At 29.9% G+C, this 24,810-nt stretch overlaps 1 protein-coding gene and 1 long non-coding RNA gene across 4 annotated transcripts in view; one reads left to right on the top strand and one right to left on the bottom strand.

The window, feature by feature from the left end:
* The window catches only part of LOC146997049 (uncharacterized), an 82,724-nt gene extending 61,461 nt beyond the window's left edge, over positions 1 to 21,263 (bottom strand). Inside the window, exon 1 of the long non-coding RNA XR_015041081.1 lies at positions 20,627 to 21,263. This is a non-coding gene — a long non-coding RNA (uncharacterized LOC146997049). The remainder of the gene's footprint in view (positions 1 to 20,626) is intronic.
* LOC118182676 (ribosomal protein S6 kinase beta-2-like) overlaps positions 1 to 24,810 on the top strand; it is an 80,937-nt gene that overhangs the window by 4,817 nt on the left and 51,310 nt on the right. For all 3 annotated transcript variants that reach the window (XR_015041080.1, XM_085816451.1, XM_085816452.1), the window contains exons 2-5: positions 1,259 to 1,296; positions 3,301 to 3,415; positions 3,785 to 3,853; positions 17,634 to 17,705. Coding sequence is in view for 2 of the 3 variants with exons in the window: in XM_085816451.1 (XP_085672577.1) it covers positions 1,259 to 1,296; positions 3,301 to 3,415; positions 3,785 to 3,853; positions 17,634 to 17,705 (294 nt within the window). In the remaining variant the exon portion in view is untranslated. The remainder of the gene's footprint in view (positions 1 to 1,258; positions 1,297 to 3,300; positions 3,416 to 3,784; positions 3,854 to 17,633; positions 17,706 to 24,810) is intronic.

The raw sequence follows: 24,810 nt of genomic DNA, 5'->3' as shown, positions 1-24,810 counted from the left end.
TACTAATGAGAACAGACAGAATGATAGAAAACGTATGTAAAAAATGTTATTGAAGAAGTTCAAGTTAAAAAAAAGGGAAGAAGAATCTAATCCTTTCTGACTGTAGTCTCTTTCTGATATAATTCTACCTGTTAAGGAAGATGTGATAGGGAAAAAATTTTCCCTATACATTTAGAGTTTACCTGAAAGCTGAGAACAAATGTAAGATTCTGTATAAAAGGACCATCCTCCATGTTTGGTTACATCATTTCAAAAGTCTGCAGGTGCTCTTTTTAGCAGGAATTCTCTAATACTGAATGTGTCTGAGCTGTTTGTCCATTGTAAATTGCAACATATTTTGGTATATATAAACAAGGGTTGGTACTTACACATTAGCATAACCACCATATAAGAAATCAGCAAATTTTCAGAATGTGCCAAGCTCTGGCTGCCAAGTCATAACAGTTCTTCAGTCTTAGTAAACAGCATTGCCATTTTCATTATTCTTTTTGCACTATCCCATGTTACAACAATTTTTGTAGCAAAATCATGAAGTTTCTTTTTTTTTTTTTTTTTTTTTTTAACTCAGTTTTAATATATATGCTGATAAGATTTGCATGCAAAATTTCTGCAGGAATTTCATTGCAAAATCATAAAAGGAAAAATTGCTTTGAATTTTGTCTTAAAGCAATCACCATATCTCATCACAATTAAAAAAAAAAAAAAAACTCGTTTGTTGGTTTACTGATCGATTTTTCCTTTAAATATAATGTAGAATATATATGCATGCAATTAATAAAATTTGCAATTATAAATCACCATTCCTTTTCGTTTAATAAAAAATCAAGAAACTTTACCAAGGTGGTTGTGTTATCCCCTTTCGTGTTTGTTCTGTTGTAAATTTTGAGTAACTGGAGATATTAATATATTTTGTAGATTCATGGCCTGGATACTTGTAATAATGTTTGCAGATCAGGCTAAATTTTAGCAGCATCTAAACACTATAGCAAGCAAAATTTTAGCCTATATACTGCAATGCACTTGCCAAAATGATTTTCATGGTTTAAAGAATATGATTTGAGAGAAATGGTGAAATCATAAAAACTTTTTTTTTTGAAATTGCCCATGGTGTTCATTAATTGCAGTTGACTTTGCTTAGTAGAAAAATATAGGGGGAATAATATTACTAATCATTTTTAGTTTTAAAAACATAATTTCTTGCAAATTTATCTATTTATTAAGCAAAATGTAACCTTGGTTTTTCTTTTTTTATTTTAAGGGAATTTATAGAAATGTTGAAGAAAGTGAAACTGTAGGGTAAGTAAACGTAATATTCTTTTCATATTGAAGTAAATTAATTCTGGATAAACATTGCTATATATATTAATATATAACTTAATTAATATACATAACCAAACTGCAGCTGTCAGTCCTCTTAACTGCAGCCTGTGAACCACATGACGCTCTTTAGCCCTTAATTGCAACATCCTTCATTCACCTCAACTGCAATATAGCAAGCAAAAATTTTATTTTTGAAGTACACTTGTATTTTGAAACAAAAATTGTGTAAGGATATGCTTTTTTTTATTAATTACAAGAATAATTTAATTTTATTAATATAGCTTAAACTATTTTACCAGTAAAAAAAAAAAAGGGAATATTTTTATGCGAGTTGCAATAGTAGTTATGTTTAGTTTTAAAGCAAATAATGATCACAGAGCCAAATGTGAAAGTCATTTAAAACATAATGCATTTTAATGCTTTCCCCTCTGGGGTATTGTTATCAAGCTATTGGTACAGTAATTAAATCAGCATGTTTCCCAACCAACAATGACACAAAGTTGAAAACTTAAAATAATCTCATAAAAACAGTTGGCTAATCTTTGGAATATGGTAACAGGTAGTTTGATGACATTTTGGTAAGGCGATAAAGGTTACTAGCTAGGACTTTAGCAGTGTACATGGATAAAGCCAAGAGTGTGTGCAATGCCATTTTTGTGCAATTCTGGGATGGCTTTTTAAGTGAAAATAGGTCGACGTGTACATGGATACCATGTATGTGCAATTCTTGAAAACGCGGCAAGCAGTGACTCTGCACTTTCTCCCAATTTCGCACCTAATCTTCGTCATGATTAAGCACTTTTGTTCCATAAAAGTTCTAGCATAAGCATAATTCGGCTAGCAGGTTGGTAAAAAAAAAATGTTGAGTTAAAAAAAAAAAAACCTTTACTTTGTGAAAACAAAATGGCGTCAAAAAAAAAAAAAAAAAAAAACTAGCAGGTTGCTGTAGCAGGGTTGCCAAAAAATCGCCAAGTTACCATAATCCGAAGATTAACCAAACAGTTTAAGTAATCTGTGTCTTTATCAGTCTAATCCTTATAGGCCGAAAAGTTCATAAAATTTGTTTTCTTTTCAGTTAGACAATTAACCACCATCAAGTAGATAAAAATTTCAATTCGGAATGGACTTTCAAAGCCAAAATCTAGTATTAATCCATTTAAGATTAATTAAATTTATAAACTACAGAGATGATCTTCCCAGAAAATTTAAAGTAAAAACTTATTTTAATTTGAAAACTGTTGTAACATACTAAGTTACTATTCAGATAAAGATACATTATAAAAAAAATTAATTAAATCAATTATTGCTGATTTCATGAAAAAAAAAAGGCTGACTTTTCAAAGTGTATTAGCTTTTTTTGATAAAATCACCAACAGTTAAGGAAATTTGAATCGTGTTTCGTCTTCCCAATCTAGTTGAGTGTAAATTCGATTTAAGGATCTAAATGAAGCTTTTAGCTCAATTTAATTCCCAAGCAGATTAGAAAAATACCTTGACACAATTCTGGAGCCTAAAAAAATACTGTAAAAATATTGGTAAAACATCTGGATTTAAAAGAATATGCAATAAATCAAAAAATAAAAAGTAACTTCAAAATATAAACCTAAATAAACGTATTTATAAAAATGTTTTACAATAAAGGGAAATATAGGAGTTTCATTTTTAGATTGTGACTAGGAAGTTTGGTTTTAAGTTTTTCCTTTAAAAATCTTAACTGTAATGTAGATTAGCTCTCTCTTTACTTTTATTTTTGTCTCATATTATGTATTTTGTCTCATTTATATATTTTGTCATCATTATATTGTATGAAGAGTCATGCACATAATAAAAGAATTATTATATAAAGATATATTTATAAATTTATACTTTGCAGTTACTTTATTTAAAACTGTTGTCTTGGATGTGACGAAAATATATTTTATCAATCGGATGTTACAAATCAAAGCAGACAATAATTATTTTTCTGTTTTCTGTAAATAGAATTGATTCAGTTTCATCAGGTAGTTCTTCTGATGTGGTACATAATGAGCCTAGCCGAACAGGTGTTAAGGATTTCAAAATTCTGTCATTTTTAGGGAAAGGAGGCTTTGGTAAAGTAAGTGTTGCTTTTTTAATTTTTATTTTTCATTTAAGAAAGTAACTAAATATTTATTTACATTTTTGCACTTAAGATATGCAATTCTATATTTTACTCATTTAACCGTAAAGTTATCTGTTCTCTTAATTGATTTTTAATAATTTGATATGCTTTAAAGTAATCAATTAAAAAGAATTTGAGAAGTTTTCTGTAATTTTATTTGTATGTATTGACAATATTTAGTTATTGCAGTTAGTTTGATTTCTGAATTGTATATCGGTTTTTTAATTTGATATTTTAAACGTATATAAATCTGATTTACAAAAGGGCATTTCTGTAGCTATGTATCTGTTTAATATTAATTCTAACTGATATAGGGAATTTCAGGTTTTTCTGGTTCGAAAAATAGCTGGTCAGAACTCCGAAAAAGTATTTGCTATGAAGATTGTGGATAAGGTATACTTGTTTCTGTTTGCTTTACTTAATTTTTTTGTGAATAAGGTATACTTGTTTCTGTTTGCTTTACTTAAATTTTTTATGAATAAGGTATACTTGTTTCTGTTTGCTTTACTTAATTTTAACATGTTCTCTTCTGTAATCTTTTGTGTAAAGTCGAAGAATATCATTTTTCTATTTATATTAATGTGATACAGTATTATGAAATTGGCAAGGAAAACATTTAAAGAATTTTTTTTATAATGTTTTATTATTATTAAATTCTTTATCTTATTCTTTATCATAATTTTAATCAAGAATATTCTGCAATTTATAATGCCCAATATAACATGTACCCAAAAAATGATGCAAAATATTAAAGTTAATATTTTTAAAATATGAAACTTATTTACATGCAAACATGAAATATTTTCTAATATCAAATTTAGTTAGTGTAAGTTTTGTTTATAAAATGGTTATCACAAACTATTGTGAGATACAATAATAATTTTGCTTCCATTGTTCTGTTTTGCATTTCTCAAACTTATTCTCAACACTTTTTATACCAGCATCCTCTGAGTACAACCACATCATTCTTCACAGATTCTGTATATACTTCTCAACAGAAAGAACACTATTGGCAGTAGTACTATTGCTCATATTTGTTGTTTAAAACCTAGTCGTAAAAAATAACTATTTGAAATAATGGTATGAAATCATCTAAGCTCAAATTACTTTCAGCAGACCATGTACCTTTCCTTATCTATTATATCTTTCCTTTCACACAATCTTATTTCATTCTTTTCCTTTCTATGTTGGCCATTCTTACTTATTTGTGATAAATTCCTTAATTTTGCATTATCCAGTAACTATTTTGCATCAGTAGATACATTCTGCAGAAATTTGGAATTAAATTTAGAATGAGCCATGGATTGCAAATTATAAACATATAGCAAAAAAATTCCCATATACCAATTAAAAAATTATGGAAAGGCTAAAGGAACATGTGAACAAACCAAATTCTTGCACAGCACAGCTCATCAACAGCTGGATGGATGAAAGCTGCAAACACTGGTAATCAAATTGGATTCACTGTGTTGGTTTCATAAGCATTTTAAGTTTTCCCTGTGTTTAACATGAATACAAGCAAGTTTGCTTTAAAATTGCTTGCTGATGATTTATTTGAATTGACCATTGAAGATTTACATATTTCTTAGAAATTCATAGATTTTTGCTTCCTAGAAGTTTTGCTCAAGCTTCTTAATTTTGCTCATCTTCTCCCTTACTGTCATTCTCAGAGTACAGCAACATTTTAGGAGAATATGGAATTCAAGTCATAGATCTCACTACAGAATTATCATAAATTTGTGCTGGGAATGATGCAGATCAGTCAATTATCCTAGAATGAAAGTTTCTAGGTGCCTAATTGATTATTTTATAAAACTTTCAAAACATGTTATCATTAAGAATGCTGTATATGTACATTGAAGAAAAGAGCTTTTTGGACTTAATTATTCACCTTATGGTCATGCTTCAACTTACTGTGACTTCATAGGTCATCTTTGAATCGAAAAATTCTTCAAGGATAGGGATAAAAGACATGGATAAGGCACTCAAAAAATCATAAAAATATTCGCCAATATTAGAACAATCTAAATTTAAGGAAAGTCGCATATGAATGCAAAGCGTTCAGTTGTGCCCAGTACCTCTAGGAATGACAGCAAATGTCTAGAGCATTTCTTTGGAGAAATGAGAAATTAAAAAAATGAAAAGATTGATAATGGTTGAATGTTGAGGCCATTTTTCTGTAGTTCTTGTAGCACAGAAGATTTGCAGACTCATAATTAATGACTTAAATTCCAATAAAATGTATAACAAAATGAAAATATGCTAATGACATCAACACAAATATCTGTGCTTTTAAAGTATCTCTAGAAAAAGAAAACCACGCATGTCAAATCTAGTGATCATAGTAACCAAATAAAAGATCCAGTCTTTCTGATCTACTATGAGCCATAAATAGCATCAAGGTAATATCTGATGTTACTGTTCAATCATGTTGGAACCACATTCATAGGTGAACAGCTGGAGGAATGTAGGAAATAATTTCCTGCAAAAATCATGTAGGAAGTGGATACTGTCATGCAGCTGTTCAGTAAACTAAGTAAAACGTACAGTTCTACTAATTAGTTATGTGCCATACCAGCCAAAACATTAATGGAGAATTTTTCCTGGTAGGCATGGGATCTGATACCATGGGATTATCATGTACCCAAGGATAAGAATTGTGGTTGTTAAACATGCTTGAACATACAAACATAACCTCATCAGCGACAGTTAAAATTTCCTGTAGGTACCATCAGGCAGAGCTGACTTCCAGAGGATAATCATCCAGTTTCAATGTCTGTATTCTCCAGACACTGGCTGGCTCACATCCAGGACATTTACAACAGCTTTTGTGCTTTTTTTTTCCCTTATTATGTGCTCCGCCCTTAGGCACTATATGAAAAGGTAGGGATGCCCCTTGGAGGTCTTTTTAAGGGAAACTGGCTCATATCCGTGTTACACATGAGGAAAACCACGAAAACACCTATGCAGCCAGCCTGTTCGCCAGGACTTAAACCTTGAACGAACAGATTTTGTGCTTGCAGCAGAATTATCCTCAAAGGTAAACTGTCCTCCCCCCGAAAAAAAAAAGAACAGTTCTATGTCTTTTATATCTCCCGTTCTACTGGGCCGATTGACAAAATTCAAATTGCGTTTTTCATGTCTTGAAAGCGCGACTTAGGATATGTATTAGATTTATATACAGCATTGTTCTAACATAGGTATTTTGACACAAAAGCGGACTTTTTCTGAAATAACATACCAATTTTTTTTTCCATATTTCGATTCTACGACTCAAATTATGGCTAGATATTAAATTTTGTAAACTTTGGTGAGGAATTTACGGAGAAATTTAAAAATTTATCTTGGTAGATTTTTTTTCATTTGCGCCAAGAATAATTCACTTGGCAAACTTCTTAACATGTGCAACCAATTTTCCTTTCCCTTCCATTATGCCGGAGCTGGAATTCACTTGGCAAACTTCTTAACATGTGCAACCAATTTTCCTTTCCCTTCCATTATGCCAGAGCTGGAAAAAAGGCACCTCGTGCCTACCTATTTACATTGTGTGTGAGCAGAAAAAAAGTCCATTTCTACTTCCAAATAATTTTGGCAAAGTGTCTAAACTGCATTTGATGTTATGCCAAATTTCAAAATGGGCCAATATATAAATTAACGTATATCTTTGGAAATTTTGGAATAAAAACTGCAATTTTTTTGCAGGTATGCTTAAAAATACGTCTACTTTAAAATGATTGTAAAATTTTTATAGATTATAATTCAAAAATTTTTTTGAAAAATTTATAAAAATTATTTAAACATAAATCATGAAAAATAGGTGAATTTTATTTGGAATGAACCTAAATTTTGAAATGTGGAAGGAGGAATCAAACAAGTTTAATAAAAAAAGAGAGATTAATAAATATATACCAAACTAAATTAACATTGAGGAGCTAAAATTTTGAGAGCTAATTTTTTAAAAACTGCTCATGTGATTTTTACCAAACTTGGTAGTTGGGCGTAATTTGAGCCATAGAATTGAAATATGGGAAAAAATTGGTATGTTATTTCAGAAAAAGTCCGATTTTGTGTTAAAATACCTATATTAGAAAGATGCTATATGTAAATCTAATACATATTCTAAGTCACGCTTTCAAGTCATGAAAAACTCTCGTGCGATTTTTACAAAACCTAGTAGTTTTAAGTCATAGGATTGAAATATGGAAAAAAAATTGGTATGTTATTTCAGAAAAAGTCTGATTTCGTGTCAAAATACCTATATTAGAATGATGCTATATGTAAATCTAGTACATATCGTAAGTCGTGCTTTCAAGACATGAAAAACGCAAGTTGAATTTCGTCAATCGGCCCAGTAGAACGGGAGATATAGAACTGTCCCATTTTTTATTTGTGCATAGTGTACATATTAAAAGTTGTTTTATTAATGTAATACATACATTTAAACATACATACTGTATGCTCTCAATATTACTGTTTCTTCCAATGTGGAAGCTCTTCCAGTGTTCATACGGTCCTTAAAAGGACTTAAAAGTCCTTAGGTTCTTTGGAAACAGTTTTTTGTCCTTAGAAGTCCTTAATTTTGGCTAAAACTGGCAAAATTTCCTTAATTTTACTCATCTGACATTTTTGTCTGTTTTTTATAACTCTCATTTTGAGTGTGAATTAACATTTTAAAGAATATTTTTTTGACAACACATTGATAAATATGCATTTGATGGGTTAACATTTGGATTCTTTCCTACTTCTTAATATAAATAATGGATACTTGAGTTTTAAAAGCATGATGCCCTGCTTGGATTGAAACATTTCAAAGTAATTCTTGTTTTGTGAATGAAATACTACATCAAAAACAACTTTTTCCTTTGGTGATAGGAGTTCTTTTATTATGTGGCACTAAATTTGGAGATTCATCAACATTTTGGCAATTTCAAAATCAGGTTTTATGCAAAATTTTTTGATTTGGAGATTTGCAAACTTTTAATGATTTTCTTTACAAACATAACATTGACAAACATCTTAATGATAATAAATTAAAATTTTATTTAGGAAACAACATTAAAATAAAACATTTTTATTTTCTCTGGTGTGTTCTAAAGTGACATGGTTGTCATTGTTACCAATCTCACTTGTCTGACAAAGGTCAGCACAAGCTCATGACATTCATCATGGCAAGGAGTCATACCCCCCCCCCAAGGGGTTGATGCAGGAAAAACTGTAAACCTACTGGCTAGGATCTGTACCTAGGTAGTCTCGGGAATGGAGTATAAAATTATGACGCAGGGTTCGAACGGTTCTTAAAAGTCCTTAGATTTTTTGGAATCGATTTTCGGTCCTTAATTTTGGCCAAAATCAGCAGAAGGTCCTTAATTTTAATCATCTGAAATTTCTGTCTTTTTTTACAATTGCCATTTGGAGTGTGAATTAGCATTTTGGTGGAATATTTTTGGCGATTCACTGGCGCATATATGATTATCTTTTGAATGGGTTTATGGGTTTTAATTTGTGTCTATTTCTAATATAATTGATGGGATACTAGAGTTTCTAAGCAAGAAGTGAGATATAAGCATTTCGAAATTCATTTTTTCTAATAAAGAGCTCTTAAACAACTTTTCGATTTTGAAGATGGGAATTCTTTTATTAAACTGTTCTAAATTTGGCGACTTATGAACATTTTGGCGATTTTAAGATCAGTTTCTATAAAAAATTTTTAATTCCGAGATCTGAGAATTTTTGGACGATTTTTTTTTCAAAACGTCCTAACATTGATAAATTTCATTTAATTAAAATATTGTTCATAAAATATTGAAATTATTTTTAAAAAATAACATTAAAATAAAACATTTTTAATTTTTGCTGTCATATAAAATTTCATTTTGGCAACTTATTATACAATATTTTGAATTATATAATAAATATAAAGAAGGTATAAATAATGCTATAAAGCACAATTTACGAAATGGCTCTTAGCAAAAGCAAAATTAGCTATGTAATTAGTTAAAAATATCTTCTTTTTAATTTTTTCATGGTAAAAGTTTTTCCCATGTGTCAGAATATTCAAAATTCTCAGAATATGTATCAGTTTTCTCTATAAAATTAATTTTACACTTTTTCCCTCCCTTTTTTTCCAAAATTCTGGCTTTTTGATTTTACTGAATTGGTAGGGATAATTTTTCTTTAGTATTTTAGACATTGCAGCTTGGAAAGTTTAGAAGGATTTGAAGGCAATATTTATAGACTCACGATTCTGGAAGATTCGAGAAATATGTGATAAAATGAAAAATGTCTCCATGGTAGCAACACGTAATGGATTTATTTTATTGAAAGTTTGCAATGAATTTCTTACTTTTTGGAGAACGTCTGGAAGAACAATGAATATTTGAATGTTTTACTCCTGATACTAGAATCATTTTCTTAACATGTTTATCTTCCCTTTATTTTCTCTACTTTTCACTAGACACAAGCATGGAAAATATCAAAAATGCTTCTAATCTTGTCACATGGGCAGGCAAATTATAGAAAGGGATTTTTTTTTATTAATAAAGAAATTGAAAACTTGCAATTTAAAAGATTCATCTAATATGTTTTAATGCATCATACACAGAGCTGGCACTAAGCATTTTCCCACTTAATGCAATCTCTGTGGAGCCTAAATTCTGCTTCCAATGCCTGCTCTAAATTCTAAAAATTTTGCCATTTCAAGATTTTGTTGTTCGGTGTGACACTAAATTCTAAAAATTCTGCCACAACAGCTCTGTAACCGGCCTTTACCATATATATTTCTTCTGAATTTTCATATTACTAAAGAAATAAAATTAGCCTTTTTATATACATTCTAAATGCATTTCATGTTTTTTAGAATAACGGAAATCTTTAATTAAATCCAAAAATTCTAAAATGAAAAGGAAATGTGTTGAAGAAAGAAAATAATAAAGACAAAAAAAAAAAAAAAATTATTCTTCAAAGAAAATGTGCAGTTATTATTATGTAAATCACCCAATTGTTTATGATTTCAGCCTTTATTATAATTTCCCATTTCTATTTTCCTCATATGATAGAGATACTGAGCCAGATTAAATTAAAATTAAATTGTATAATCTTTGACCACTAGTCCACACTTTTAGTTTGAATTTCACTGTTCTTCTTTAATTACATCACCATGAGCTGTAAATGATTTTGTTAGCATCAGAACATGCCTTTGTATTCTAAGTTCTTTTTATATAAGAGGTTTATTTAGACCTTTGTCTGATATTTTAGTTATTTTAAGACATAGCGATAGTTTGCTTCACATCAGTTGGGGGGGGGGTTTCGACTATTTAACTTTTACCAAATCAAGTAAACCCTCATAGGTACATTGTGGAGAGAGTGACAAGTTAGGACATAAAGCAGTTAGGTTGACACAGAAACTAGCTAGAGCATTATTTTGCATTTTTAGACAAATCTCTAATTGTTAGAAAAGATGCTTAAAGAGAAGGAAATCAATATAAACTAGCCAAAATGTTTGAGAAGGCTTCAAATTAAAATGACAGATAAATATTTCGTTGAGTGTTGTTGTTACAAAACATAAATGTTTTGTAGTTTTTAATGTGTAATTATCCTAATATCGTTTAAGAATCAATGTTATAAATTACATGTATTTTAAACTGTGAAATTTGATTAGATTTTGATTTTAATAGGGCTTTTTAACAAATATTGTTAAAAAATAAAATTTTATTGTGGCCATGTAAATCCATAATGACTAAGTTTGTCTAATTACCTAATTTAATTATTTATAACTAACTGCTTACCCTTAAAAATTATCTCTATGTATTAAAGCAAGTTATTGCCTTTCATTAATACTCACTGTGGTCACAAGATAAAACACAAAAACGTAAAAATTCAAGTAAAACTTATTCTTTGCATCTAGTGAGACTTAAAATAATGCAAAACAACTTATCACCTCTGGTGCTTTAATGGCTTATTGGAACCTTAAAGTATATTAACTGGGTTATAACCCCTGAAACTCTACACGAAGCTACAACACTAACTGCATCAAACAGAGCCCAACTAACTTTCAACACTTGTGAACCTACATCAGGCTATTCAGATTTGTTCTAATGAGAAGGTCTCTTTCTAGACAAGCAGCAGCAGTAACAACATTCAGTCTTTTGTTCTGAATCATGCTGATTATGATCTTACTTCTCATTTTAACCTATGCTGTTTGACATAAAATCTACCTGCTATTTACTGAACTTCTAGACTGAAAATGTACGTGACAAAGTGAGACATTTAAAAAAATCAACATAAAGCTAACTGTGAGTAAAACGTAAATGTCACTTATCTTCTTTCAAGTATGTCCATCTGTTGTAAGTGTAAAATATTTAATGCTACTTGATAAATTGCGTAAAGTTTATTTTATTCTCAAACTTATTAATAATTATGTTAATTAATTCATGTTTAGTAATAATGCAGACTACTTAGAGACCTATTTTATTTTTAGGACGGTATTACAAAAGTGAAATTCAGGCATAGATAATATTTTTAATTGAATTTATTCAGTTCCCATTTGCTCATAGGTCCTTAATTTTTTTCATTAATGGTCCTTAAAAGTACTTAATTTTCATGTGCAGAAATGTGTACGAACCCTGTATGAGCTTGTAGTTCTCCGTGACCTGTGGTTGTTCGCAGGAGTTCTGTCCTCATTTATTCGAGGGGCCCGCAGGTGGCACTAGGCATCCTGTGTAGTACGGGCAGGTAACTATTAATGGCCAATAAATTTTCCAGGCCTATAGAGCCACAGCCCAGTTCAAAACTCCAGGCCCAGATCAACCATGGGCGAGAGAGTTCAAATTAAAGTCTGTTGCCTGTAAGAATGAAACAGGTGGTAGGAGAGTGAATTACCAAATGCTCTTGTTGGAGTTGAAATTTGGCTGACTGGTCCATCTCCTGCCTAATATAGAAGTCTTAAACTGAGGTTGGGTCCAGTTATGCGGCCACCTGAGCTCACGATGCTGGCTATTAATAAAACTATTTTCATTAAAACTAGTGGCAAGGATTCATATGCACCTGTTGTTGGTAGCAGCCTGACTTTAATTCAGTTCCACCCCCAATTTTGAGATAAAGTACCTGTCGGGAAGGGGTACAAGGGTCTTTGACACCTCTTGCTCTATCATCAACCTCTCGAGAGGATTTTCTGCTTACCACATATTTAAAGGGGTACAGACAATATACCATTACAAACATTCATGCCTTCTCCGGGATTCAAACCTGAGCCCTTCAATATGGCAGTCAGAGTCACTAACCACTATTCTGGTTGGGTGGCTAAAGTGACATCATTTTGGTGACTTCGAAATATTTTGATTCTGAAAAATAAACAAGATAATAAATGCTATAAAGCACAGTTTCCAAAATATATTTCAGGAAAAAAAATGCCTCTGTAATTATTTAAAAATTGATATCATTTTTTTTTTTTTTTTTTAATATTTTACATGCTAAGAGATTTTTCTCTTGTCAGAGGCATAGCTATTTTTTTCAGTGACTTTGCCGCCCTTTCTGTGTGCCAAGAATGAAACATGTTTAATTCTAAAATTTTAAAACATCAATTTGGCACCCCTGGATTGCTGCACCCGGGGATAGATGTTCCTCCTTGCTCCACCCTAACTACGCCACTTCTCTGGTAATTGTTTCAGAATATTTAAATATGTACCAGTTTTCTCTCGAAAATTCTCTTTACTGTTATCTTTTCTGATTTCTTTTTTTTTTTTTTTTTCAAAAATCTTCTAGTTTTTTTATTTTACAGAGTTGGTAGGGATAATTTTTCTTTTGGATTTTAGACTTGCACCTCAGAAGGTCTAAAGTCAAGATTTGTAGGTTTTAATTTTGAAGGCAAGATTTATAGATGCACAATTTCCAGAAAATTGTGATGAAATGAAAAGTATCTTAATGGTATTAACATATAATGGATGTGTTTTATAGGAAATTTATGATAAATTACATATTTTTAGGAAAATTGTTGGAAGAAAAGTGAAAAGAAAATTATTTGCATTTTCTCGTTTTGATCCCAGAAGGCTTTCTCTTAATATGTTTATCTTCCCTTTATTTTCTTATCTTTACAATTGACACAAAAATCAAAGCAATTAAAGAAAGTAAAGAAATTTAAAAATGACAATTAGTTACAAGATCCATTATTCATCATGTCTCTCAGTGCCTGCCCTAAATTCTAAAAATTTTGCGACTTTGGCTTCGGTGCTAGTCTTGGCCTTATATCAGTGTATATTTGTTTTCCATATTCATATTGTAAAGAAATAAAACTAGCAGTTTTCTCGATACATTCTAAGTACAATCAGTTCTTTAGAATAATAACAATCCTTAAGTTTGAAAATTCTAAAATGAAGAGGAAATTCATTGAAAAAGAAATTGGTTTTATAAAGAAGGAGAAAATTATTTTTCAAAGGTACATTGTTGAAATATTAACAAATTAGGAGATGAAGCAAAGACTACTGGGAACATTGATTTGTTTATTGAAAGAAATAAACTTAGAAAAGATGCTAAAGAGAAGGAAATCTATGTAAATTAGCTAAAATACTGGATTATGGTCAAATTAAAAAGATGCATAAACATTTTGTAGTTTTTCTTGCTAATGTCATTTTAGAATCAGTTTCACAAATTATAACTGCTCTTAAATGCTTAGTGCTTTTCTAATGGACATTTTTTAGAAATAAAAAATATATAATTGTAACAATGTAAATTTTTTATTACTAAGAATATCTAACTACGTAATTTGATTATTTGCAACTAACTGCTCACACTTAGAAATTATATCTACATGCTAAGATGAGTTATCTCCTTTCCTTAATCCTTATTATGTATGCAAAATACAACACAAAAATGTAAAAATTAACACAAAAATTTATTCCTTGCAGCTAATGAGACCTTAAAATAATACAAAACAACCTATCGTCTCTAATACTTCAGTGGCTTATTAGAACTTTATATTAAATACTGTATATTAACTGGGTTACAATTTCAGCAAATATACACAAAGCTATGACATTTACTGGGTCAAAGGGCAACTAACTTTCAGCACATATCAATATTAGGCATTCACATCTGTTCTGATCTGCGGCTCTCTGTCTTTAAGCAAGCAAGTGTGGTGGCACCAAGAAACCTGCTGTTTTGAGTCATGCTGATTATTATTTTACTTAACACTTTAACTTATAATATTTGACATATACCTGTAGATTGAGCAAATATGTGATGACATAAGGCAAAAAAGAAATAATTGATGTTAATCTAACTATTAGAAAACATTAAACAAAGAGCCACTAATTTTCTGTAAAATATGTAGGCTTATTATAAGTGCAAAATGTTAATCTTTCAATAAATTTTTTAATTTAATTCTAATTACTTCAAAAAACATGAAAAATTAATTTTGTTATTGAATTTGTTTTACATTAAACACAATCTAAGTTAAATATTAGATTATTTTTAATAATCTAATATTTAACTTACATTATGTTTAATAATAATGCATCCTACTTACAGATTTATTTTATTCTTACAAATTGCATAAGCAAAGTTCAGGTGTAGGTTATTGCTTTAGTTTATTCAGTTCTTATTTGCTTGATAGGTCCTTGAATTTTTTTTGTTGATGGACCTTAAAATTACTTAATTTCTAGGTGTTCCTACGTTCCGCATATCTATGAACTCCATCTGCATTATTTTCCCCTGCACACATGGAATAGCTCACATTCTTGTAGAGCACTCAAATGCACTTATTCACTCAAATGTTTTCTAATTTAGCTGCTGTCAACTCATGACTAGGTTTGTGTCATTGTTTGATTAGCTGTTCTGTTTCCATTTGCAAGCCTATAGATATAGAACTTGTTTTGCAAACTCTGCAATCATGTAGTCAAGCATTCTGCTTGAAATCTGCACTGAGAAGGATGATTTGTGCTGTGACGATTATGTGCATAGAGATGGTAGAGGCATGTTGAGAATCTTCTCAACATCCCATCTTCTATCTTTATGTGCCATTTTGGCAACAATGTGAGTTTCCAATCAGCATATTTGCATTGAAACAAATATGCATAAGTAAAGATTATTAGACATTAAGCAAGCTAAGTAAAGTCATTAGCTAAAGATAGTGACTTTACTTAGAAGAGCCTGATTTCATGTTAAAATGTAAAAATTGTCTAATTAGCTTTAGGCATTCTCCCTGGTTAAGAGTTTTAGAGCATTCTGTGATCATGGTCTGTTTGGTATATTTTTGCAGATGAATTAGTTACGCTTCTTTAGTTTTCTTGTAGTTAAGCCCTTTGATTCCTTATGGCTGGAGATAAAATCAGAAATATTAAGGAATTGTTGGTTGATATTACACCTTCCCTGAACTGGAGCTCTTTTGTGAAAGACACATTTGTAATTTACAGAGATCTTCTGTAGCTGGTAATGGAAGTTGCTATTTTTGTAATATCTGGTAATGTTATTGGGTAAATTATTACCTTTATTGGAGAAGTCAAACATGAATGCTGATTCTTGTCATTTGACTTCTCCAATAATCATTATTCGGCATGTTTTTACAAGCTGAGTTATTACCTGCTAATAAGTTCACTTTCTTTGGCATTGAGATTGTTATTTGTGTAGGAAATGCATATGAAAATTCTTATATTTTAATGCATTGCTGTTAAATTAAACTAATGCAACAGACTGAGTATAAATAACATGTTGTGTTTGAGATTTATAAGATTATGGGTGACACTTAACACTGTGTGTTGTAATGTTTACATTCCATATGCTTATAATATAAACAATATTATACATAAAACAATGGCTGATATTTTGTATATTTTGTTTGAATGTCTACTTTCATATATTGTTTCACGAAAATATAGTAAATTTAAATAATTTTCTTGTGCCATTGCTGCAAGGAATGATATTTGAATTTAACAAATATTCTCTATTCGTATAAAACTAATATAAATTAAGAAATTTTAATTGCAAAAATAAAAAATTAATTATTGCTGCGAACTAATTTACAATACCATTTAAATTCTAAGAGCATGTGTAAATTAAGTGCACATATTTAAAACCATGAAAAAATATATAATTCCAAATATTAATCTCAAAATTTTTTTTACAGAATTTTTAAGACCAAATTAATTTGCATAAGTGAATAATTGTTCATTTAAAAATTAGGAAGTAAAATGACTAGGAATTAAATTATTAATTAAATGTCAATATAATTAAGAGTAGAAAACCAAATTTTTTAGAAAACCAAAGTAATTTAGAAACTCTTGCCTACTGAAAACTTCTCCTACATGAATATTTTAATTAAATAATTAAATTTAATTAAAATATTAATTAAATATTTAATTATTAATTTAAATTAAAATAATAATTAAATGTCTATAATTAAGAGTAGAAAACCAAATTCCAGTAGAAACCAAAAATAGTTAAGAGTAGAAAACGAAAATTTTAATTAAATAATTAAATTTAATTGACATTTAATTAAAATATTAATTAAATGTCAATATAATTAAGAGTAGAAAACCAAAGTAATTTAGAAACTTGCCTATTGAAAACTTTCTCTACAGGAATATTTTAATTTCTAGTTATTTTACTTGCTAAATTTCTCAAAATTCCTACTAATTTAAATTTGTTTTTTAATAATTGACAACATTTTTTTTTTTTTTTTTTTTTTTTAAATTTTACTGTACCCTAGCCTATATGGATGACAAAACACAAATTGAGTAATTGAAGAGTTAGGTTTGGAGCCAACTATCCCTAAGTCTGTCTCCTGCCTGCTCAACAATTATTCACTTATGCAAATTAATTTGGTCTTAAAAATTCCTTAAAAAATATTTGAGATTAATTTTTTGGAATTATCTATTTTTTCATGGTTTTAGATACATGCACTTAATTTACATATGCTCTTAGAATTTAAATGATACTGTAAATTAGTTTGCAGTAATAATACATTTTTTTATTTTTGAAATTAATTTATATTAGCTTTATAGAAATAGAGAATATTTGTTAAATTACTTTCATATATTTATGCATTTTTCACTGCCTGTTTTCTGTTATATGTAGTTGCTAATGTTTAATGTTCTTTATGAATATATTGAATTTTTCACATGAAAAATCATTGAAACTAAAAACCAGTGTAAATTTTTTAACATTTTATTCTTTGATTATTTAGGCTAAAATTATGAGAAAGAAAACTGATATTGCCCACTCGAGAACTGAGTGCAGTATATTGCGGAGAGTCCATGTAAATACAAAAATTTATAGTTTTCTTTGTATTAAATAGATGTATATGTATATTTTTCTCTTTTAAATTTTTTTACCGAGTTAATTCCTTTGTTTTCATGTTAAAGATTTAATTTTTTACTAATTTAGTTTTCTTTCTTGCTGTGCTATTTTACTTTGTATACATTACCTGACAGAGAAAATGCAATACCAAGTCTGGTTGTACAATTTGCAAACTGCAAAGAATATGCAAATGAATGATTAATGGAAATGTTCTGAAATGCAATTTTATCACATGATAAATTAAGTCAGACTCTTTCATCTTCTTTTCATTTTCAAACGAATAGCCAGTTTTAAAAACAGAAAAAATATAAAGTTGTTCTTTTTGGAAGAAAGAGAGAGAAGACAACTTTGCCTTCATTCAGCTTAAATGTAATTTATTTAATTTTTCCTATCTCATTTTAGCTTGAACAAAAGTCTTTCAACATAGCTAAAATTAAAAGTTAAAATACTGTCTATGATGAATGCATAGTTACTGCCAACTGCAGACACTGCATTGCCTGATATGGTGAGCTTGAATGGAAAATTGAAAACAGTTTTATTCATTTTCATAATAGTAATGAAACTGTGTTTTGTTTAGAACTGGGAAAAAAAAATAATATTTACGTCAGAGCTAATGTCTGTGCCAAAGATGAGATGTTTATTGAAGCAAAAACCTTTTTTCGAATACTTTTTGATTCTTTACTTCTTTAAACTGTTTCATCAGTTTTTATAAAACAGCAGGAATGCTAGAAATGAAAAATTTTTAAGGTTCAAGGTTCCAATTTTTTTAAATTGGAAAATTTTTATAAAGGGCTTAAATTTTTACTATAAAATTAATTCTCAGGTAAAGATGGATTCTCAGGTAAAGATATGGTAAAGATGCATAAGCAGACTTAGGAAAAAAGCTCTCTCATCACTTATTTATTTAAATATTGAAAAAAAAATATTGTAACACTTTTTTACTTAATGCTACATGTTTCAAATCCATATTTTTTAAATTATTTCAACATATTTGATAAAACATTTTACAGCTCAAAGCATTTCAAAATTTAAAAAAAAAATAATCATCTTCTTTTGTTTCAATCATGTTTCTTAAACTGTTTGAGTCCAATAGTCAGTAAAATTCTTGTCAAGAAATGCCAAGTAGTCATTTACTTTAATACTGAAATACAGTGAAGTTGCATGATACTATTTGCTTTAATTAAAATACTACCTAATTTTAATATATTGAGTGACCCATAAGTCTGTTAACATTTGAAAATTCAATAGTTCACTGAATAATGCAGTAAAGGAAGTAAAAATAGACACATATGCATGAAATGTCATGGGGTTTTATTGAAAGAAAAAAAGATGCTTAAAATGACCAACAGATGGGCACTTCTTATGATAACAAAAGCAATAATTAGCATAACAATTGATTTTTTAGCAAAGATTATTGTCTTAATAACAAATTTTCAACATGTTGGCCATCATTCACCAACAATACTTATATAGTCGAGGGAAAGTGTTATGAACAGCACTGTACAGCATATTTGTAGGTATGGTGAGAAATTGCCATCAGTTGTTGTCTTGTAGTATCCCTAATGAGGTCAAACGATCACAGTAGACATGTAATTTCAGGTAACCTCACGATGTGGGCAAGGAATCGTTCACATGCGTAGCAATGTGGGGTGAAGTGCCATCCTGCACAAAAGTCATACCCTCTAACAGGTCTTTATTAGCCAGGCTAGAGATAATGCGATTCTGCAACATATCAGTGTACCTCTCATCCATCGCACTGCCAGTTTGAGTAGCAGAACAATGCATTTTCTTGAAGAAAAAGTGGTCCAATAATAATTGATATGATAAATCTGCAACACACCATGACCAACACCCGTACGCAAGAATAGAAAAGTGACAAAATCATAAAGGGAATGATACTCTCTTTTACTACAACTCATTTTATACACAATTCTCAATGCGGTGTCACTGTCATTTTGCTGCCCAGTGTCGTATGCTAGCTTTTTTTTTTTTTTTTTTTTTTTTTGTATTTTTTCTTTCAGTAAAACTCAATGCCAATTCAAGCATGTGTGTCAGTTTTTATGTCTTTACCTTCATTATTTCATAAATTATTGAATTTTCAAATGTTAATAGACCTATTGGCCATCCAATGCATATAAATACATAAAGAAACTTAATAAGAGGCAAAAATAAAAAACAAATTTTTTATACCCGTCCTGCATTATAGCTGCAGGATTGAAGTAAAATAAACTTCTAAGCATCTAAAGTAAAATTTTGCATTTTTTGTTTTTGAATTTGTGTACTACATTGATTCTTTTTTAAATTTTGAATTGTTTAGATTTTGTGTTAAACCTCTTATACAAGGATGCAATGATTAATATTGCTAAAGAATTGCCTTGCTTTGACTCCAGTTTACTTTTACATTAGATGCTTTATAATATATATATACACATATGTATATATATATTATATACACATATGTATATATAGAGAGAGAGAACACATGTTTGGGAAATGACGATAAAAGTAACTAGAACAAATTATATTACTTATATACAGTCTGTAAAATTATGAAAAAAGGAATGAGGAAAAGAATAGGTATCAATAAAATTTAGCTCATAGACTTTGGCACATTCCAAACACACATTCAGTTGTGCTTTGTGATCAAATGTAATGCCGTATTTTAATATAAAATCTGTAATATAATACAGTACAAAGTCCATAATCGGGACTCACGGTGATTCCAGGTTAGGGGTTACTCTAGATTATAGATCATCAATTTAAATCTGGTAAGATGGAATGCAGAAATTATACAATTAAAAATATGAAACCGTAATTTATGAAATAACGAGCAATTATGATCTAAAGGGTATCAAAATTTGCAACAAAAAAAAAACTTACTATTTATTTGTTTACTTTAGTAAACATTTCTATCATTTAGTAAACATTTGTAAGTTGTTTATGTTGCTTCGTTTTTTTGTGCTGGTACTTTCCTCTTCAATTCTATGAATAGATATAATTTCTTGTTCAGTTACAAAGTTCCACTGTTCAAGTCCTGTAAAGGCCCATCCACACTCGAAACGTAGCTGACGAACGCGCTTTTACATTAACAGTCAAGTCGTCATTCTAGTACTTGGTATTTACTGCTAAGAGTATTAACCAATAATTATCCGGCCTCAGATTAGCAGCATTTAATTTTAATTCAGATATTAGCATTTAATTCAGATATTAGCATTTAATTTTTTGAATAGAGCTGCGTAAGCACCGTGCCCTCGGGCAAAAGAAACATAGGTGGCAAAGCAGGGTAAATTAAGGTGAGATAACTATTAAAGTATAAATAATAATTTGCATACAGAGTAGGTGCATGGAGCTTGATTCGGTGCAGTAGAGAGCAGAGCTGGAGCAAATCGCATGTATTCGTTACCGAGTAACGGGTACATCGGTTGACTCGAAGTACCTATTCGGTACTCACAAATTCATTTCGTTACTCGCATCTGTTCGTTACTCGCATCTGTCGTACGATGCGGTTTGTTCGAGTACAAATGATGCGGTTTCTATGCGAATACGAATGATGCGGTTGCTGTTCTAATACGAATGATACGGTTGCGTATGCGCTCATATTATATTTATTATATTGCGTATTATATTGCGTATGCGCTCACAATGCGCTCATATTTTTCATAGATAATTTTGAATTTTTTTGGGCATCGGGCAAATTCTTGTTTACATTATGTGTTTTAGTTGAAATACTATTTAGTTGTTGATATTTAAGAAAATGAGCACTTTTGATAGCGTGAAGCGTTATTTTGTATTTGCTTTTTACTATTGCTATTTATGTTTGTAATTTGAAAATTTAGATTCTTCTTCTTTTTTTTTTTTTTTTTTTTTTTTTCCTTGAGCGTGCCATAGTCAGATTTTATTGATTTGAAATATTTATATACTGCACTTAGGTATTGTTTATATAAGAATATGTAGGTTAATATAGGTTCTTTACTTCCTTGTATCAAATAAAATGGTAGTAATTATTGTAATTGAGAAAACTTTTGGGTATCATATTTAACGGAAATATCCGTTTTTGACGATTACGGAAACCATGTGAATTATTTTTTGGGCTGACGCCTGTATGTACGAACACAATGGAGGACTCTCTCTCTCTCTCTCTCTTTTTTTTCCAAAAAAACTTATTGTTAAATGTAATCCCATTTACTCTAAGCTGATACTTATGACTAATGATTATGACTCTAAGTTGATACTTGAAAGGGATTTTTTTTTTCGTGATGTGTAAGTACGTATGTATGCATTTTACATAACTCAAAAACGGTTAGTTATAGAACGTTGAAATTTTGTATATGGGTCCGTTATAACATCTAGATGTGCACCTCCCTTTTTATTGCAATCGGTAATACTACCAAACGTAAAATGTATATATATATCAAATAAATTATAATTAAATGTAAAATACACACACACACACACACACATATATATACATATATATATATAATAAATGCCAAGTAAGGCGAAAAAAAAGCTTTGGCTTTTATTTTATTTAATTATCACTAAATAAGTTACTTGACTTTTATTTTCGCAATCATCGGCTGTAGTCAGGAATTTAAATAATTTTTAAAATTAGAAGTGCTGGAGCTCTATGGAAGGCCATCAGGAAAGATGATTAAATAAATAAATAAAAACAAAAAATAAATAAAATAACTATTACAATAATAAAATAATTAACTACTAGAATATTAAATGATTATTATTATAATTCAATAAAAATTTAATTAATTCTTAAATTAATGCTGAATAACTAAGTAATGAGATAAAATACCAGACATCGTCTTGTTTGGGGGCTATGGCTAAAATTGCAATTTAAGAACTAAGCCGAGCATTAGCTAAATTTAGGCTTTTGAAGAGCAAATAATGTACTGTTTACCAGAGTATAGATAGAAATTTGGTTATGTAGCCCATTCTTCTAAAACGACGTTTCGTATCTGCCTTCCACCACCAATTCCTTTTTTTTTTTTTTTTTTTAATTTTTTTTTAGTTTCGGTTTATTCGGTTACAGCAAAGCACACTAGGGCTACTGCCTACGGGGAGGGAGGCCTTCGTGTAGGATTTTTTAAAGGGAACTGACTCATACGCAAGTTACACACGGGAATAACAATGAAAACGCCCATGCAGCTAGCCGTTAGCCTGGAATTGAACCCCGGACCGAACTATCAGTGCTCAGCGACTTTACCGCTCCAGCTCTGGTGGGCTCTTTTTTTTCTTTTCATTCGCTGTTTGAAAAACGGGTGCTCACTTTACGATAAAGTAAGCACCTGTTTACTTCAATTAAATCGGTTAGACGATATGACTCTTCCTACTTTAATCTCACTTAGCTTTTGATTTCTAATATTGATTCAGTGTTTTTTTGTAAACAAAGTATTCTGATTAGAATAATAGATTTCAAACATGTTCAAAAGGTGTGTATCTGAATATAATTAGGTTTTTATAACATAGGGCACATTTTATTAGTTTCCCATAGTTCTAAAGCAATTGAACCACAGCATCGCTGTTTTGAAAGAAAGTAAAAATGTGAGAAATGTATAATGAACATTAATATACAGGCTTTATTAAAAGTAGTCAGCCTTTTAAAACGTGACCGTCTATGCTTTTAGAGGATTTTTGGAGCTCTGTGCATTTGCTCTGGCATCTTAAAAAAGTGATGTTCAATATCAACGTATGTTTATGTTCTCAAAAATACAGGTCTCTTTTAGAAAGCGATCTCTTAGAAGTCGTCAATAAATGATTCAGTATAGTTATTTTCTAATAGACCATAGAATAAATTTATTTTAACGTCAATTTAAAAATGGCTGCTTGTACTAAGAGTTAAGAGAAATAAGACTCTAATTTTTCTTTCGCAATTAGCTATCATGCCAGCTGAATTGTTTTCTGCATAACCTTTTTGTGTATAATTGAAATATTTAGCTATCCATTCAACAAATATACAACAAATGTAAGACAAATCACTAAAAAAATTTAAATTTGGAACATTAATGATAATTTTTTGCTATACATAAAATATTATTAATGAATGATGAATTTATATCATATTATATATAAATCAAAATTTAAACTCCTATTCCTTTACAATAAATTGAAGAAAAGCTATAAAGTGAATTAATTTTTAAAACCAAAACGAAAATAAAAAAAAAAATTTTTCATATACCTAGAATCTAAAAATGACGAATGCTGAATTTTACGACTCATGTGTGTATGGGTGTATTTAATTATGGCAAGGATCACTATGGCTATCTGCCTAAGGGGGGATGGCTTCGTGGAGGACTTTCTAAGGGAAACTGGCTCGTATACACGTTACAAATGAGGAAAACCACGAAAACACCCATGTAGCCGGACCGTTCGCGGGATTCGGACCTCGGACCGAACTATCAGTGTTCAGCGACTTTACCGCTCGGCCGCTGGTGGGCCGTTTTACGACTCATATAATAATAAATGCATATTCATATTGTAATAGAAATTTTGTTAGAAGTCTAGCATATGTATAGTTATTTGTGATCTTTTAAAACTGTCGTAACATGATGCATATTTATCATTATCGTGAACCAAAACAGTATGCTTTACATCCTTACAAATATACGTGATAGATTTTAATATTTATTTCTGCATATACTTACGTTTCCCAAAGACACGAAAGCAAGTCAAACAGATTTTTGTTGTATTAAGCAGACTTAAGTTCTCTGTTAGCTAGTGTAACATAATTTCGGATGTTAGTGTAACATAATTTCGGATTCTATGAGCCTTCCAGAATTATTAGCAAAATAGTGGAAACGTCTTTACAAAGTGTTTTTATAGGCAAGCAGCAGATGTACACTGAGCAGTGATCAACTGATATATTTCTTAAATGATTTGGTTTAGTTGATTATGACAAAACACACTGGGGCTATGTGCCTAAAAGGAAAAATGCCTTCGTAGAGCACTTTCTTAGGAACGCTGGCTCGTATGGTACGTGGTAAGCTGGCTTGTAAGCTAGTACGGGAAAAAAACCACGAAACGCTTATGAAACCAACCCGTTTGCCTGAGAT

Source organism: Stegodyphus dumicola, chromosome 5 (assembly GCF_044657685.1).
Source record: "Stegodyphus dumicola isolate Sdum_Otavi_A_Nest chromosome 5, ASM4465768v1".
In the NCBI taxonomy this organism is placed as follows: domain Eukaryota; kingdom Metazoa; phylum Arthropoda; class Arachnida; order Araneae; family Eresidae; genus Stegodyphus; species Stegodyphus dumicola.
Note: the sequence above shows the minus strand (reverse complement) of the source record. Positions and strands in the feature narration are given on the sequence as shown.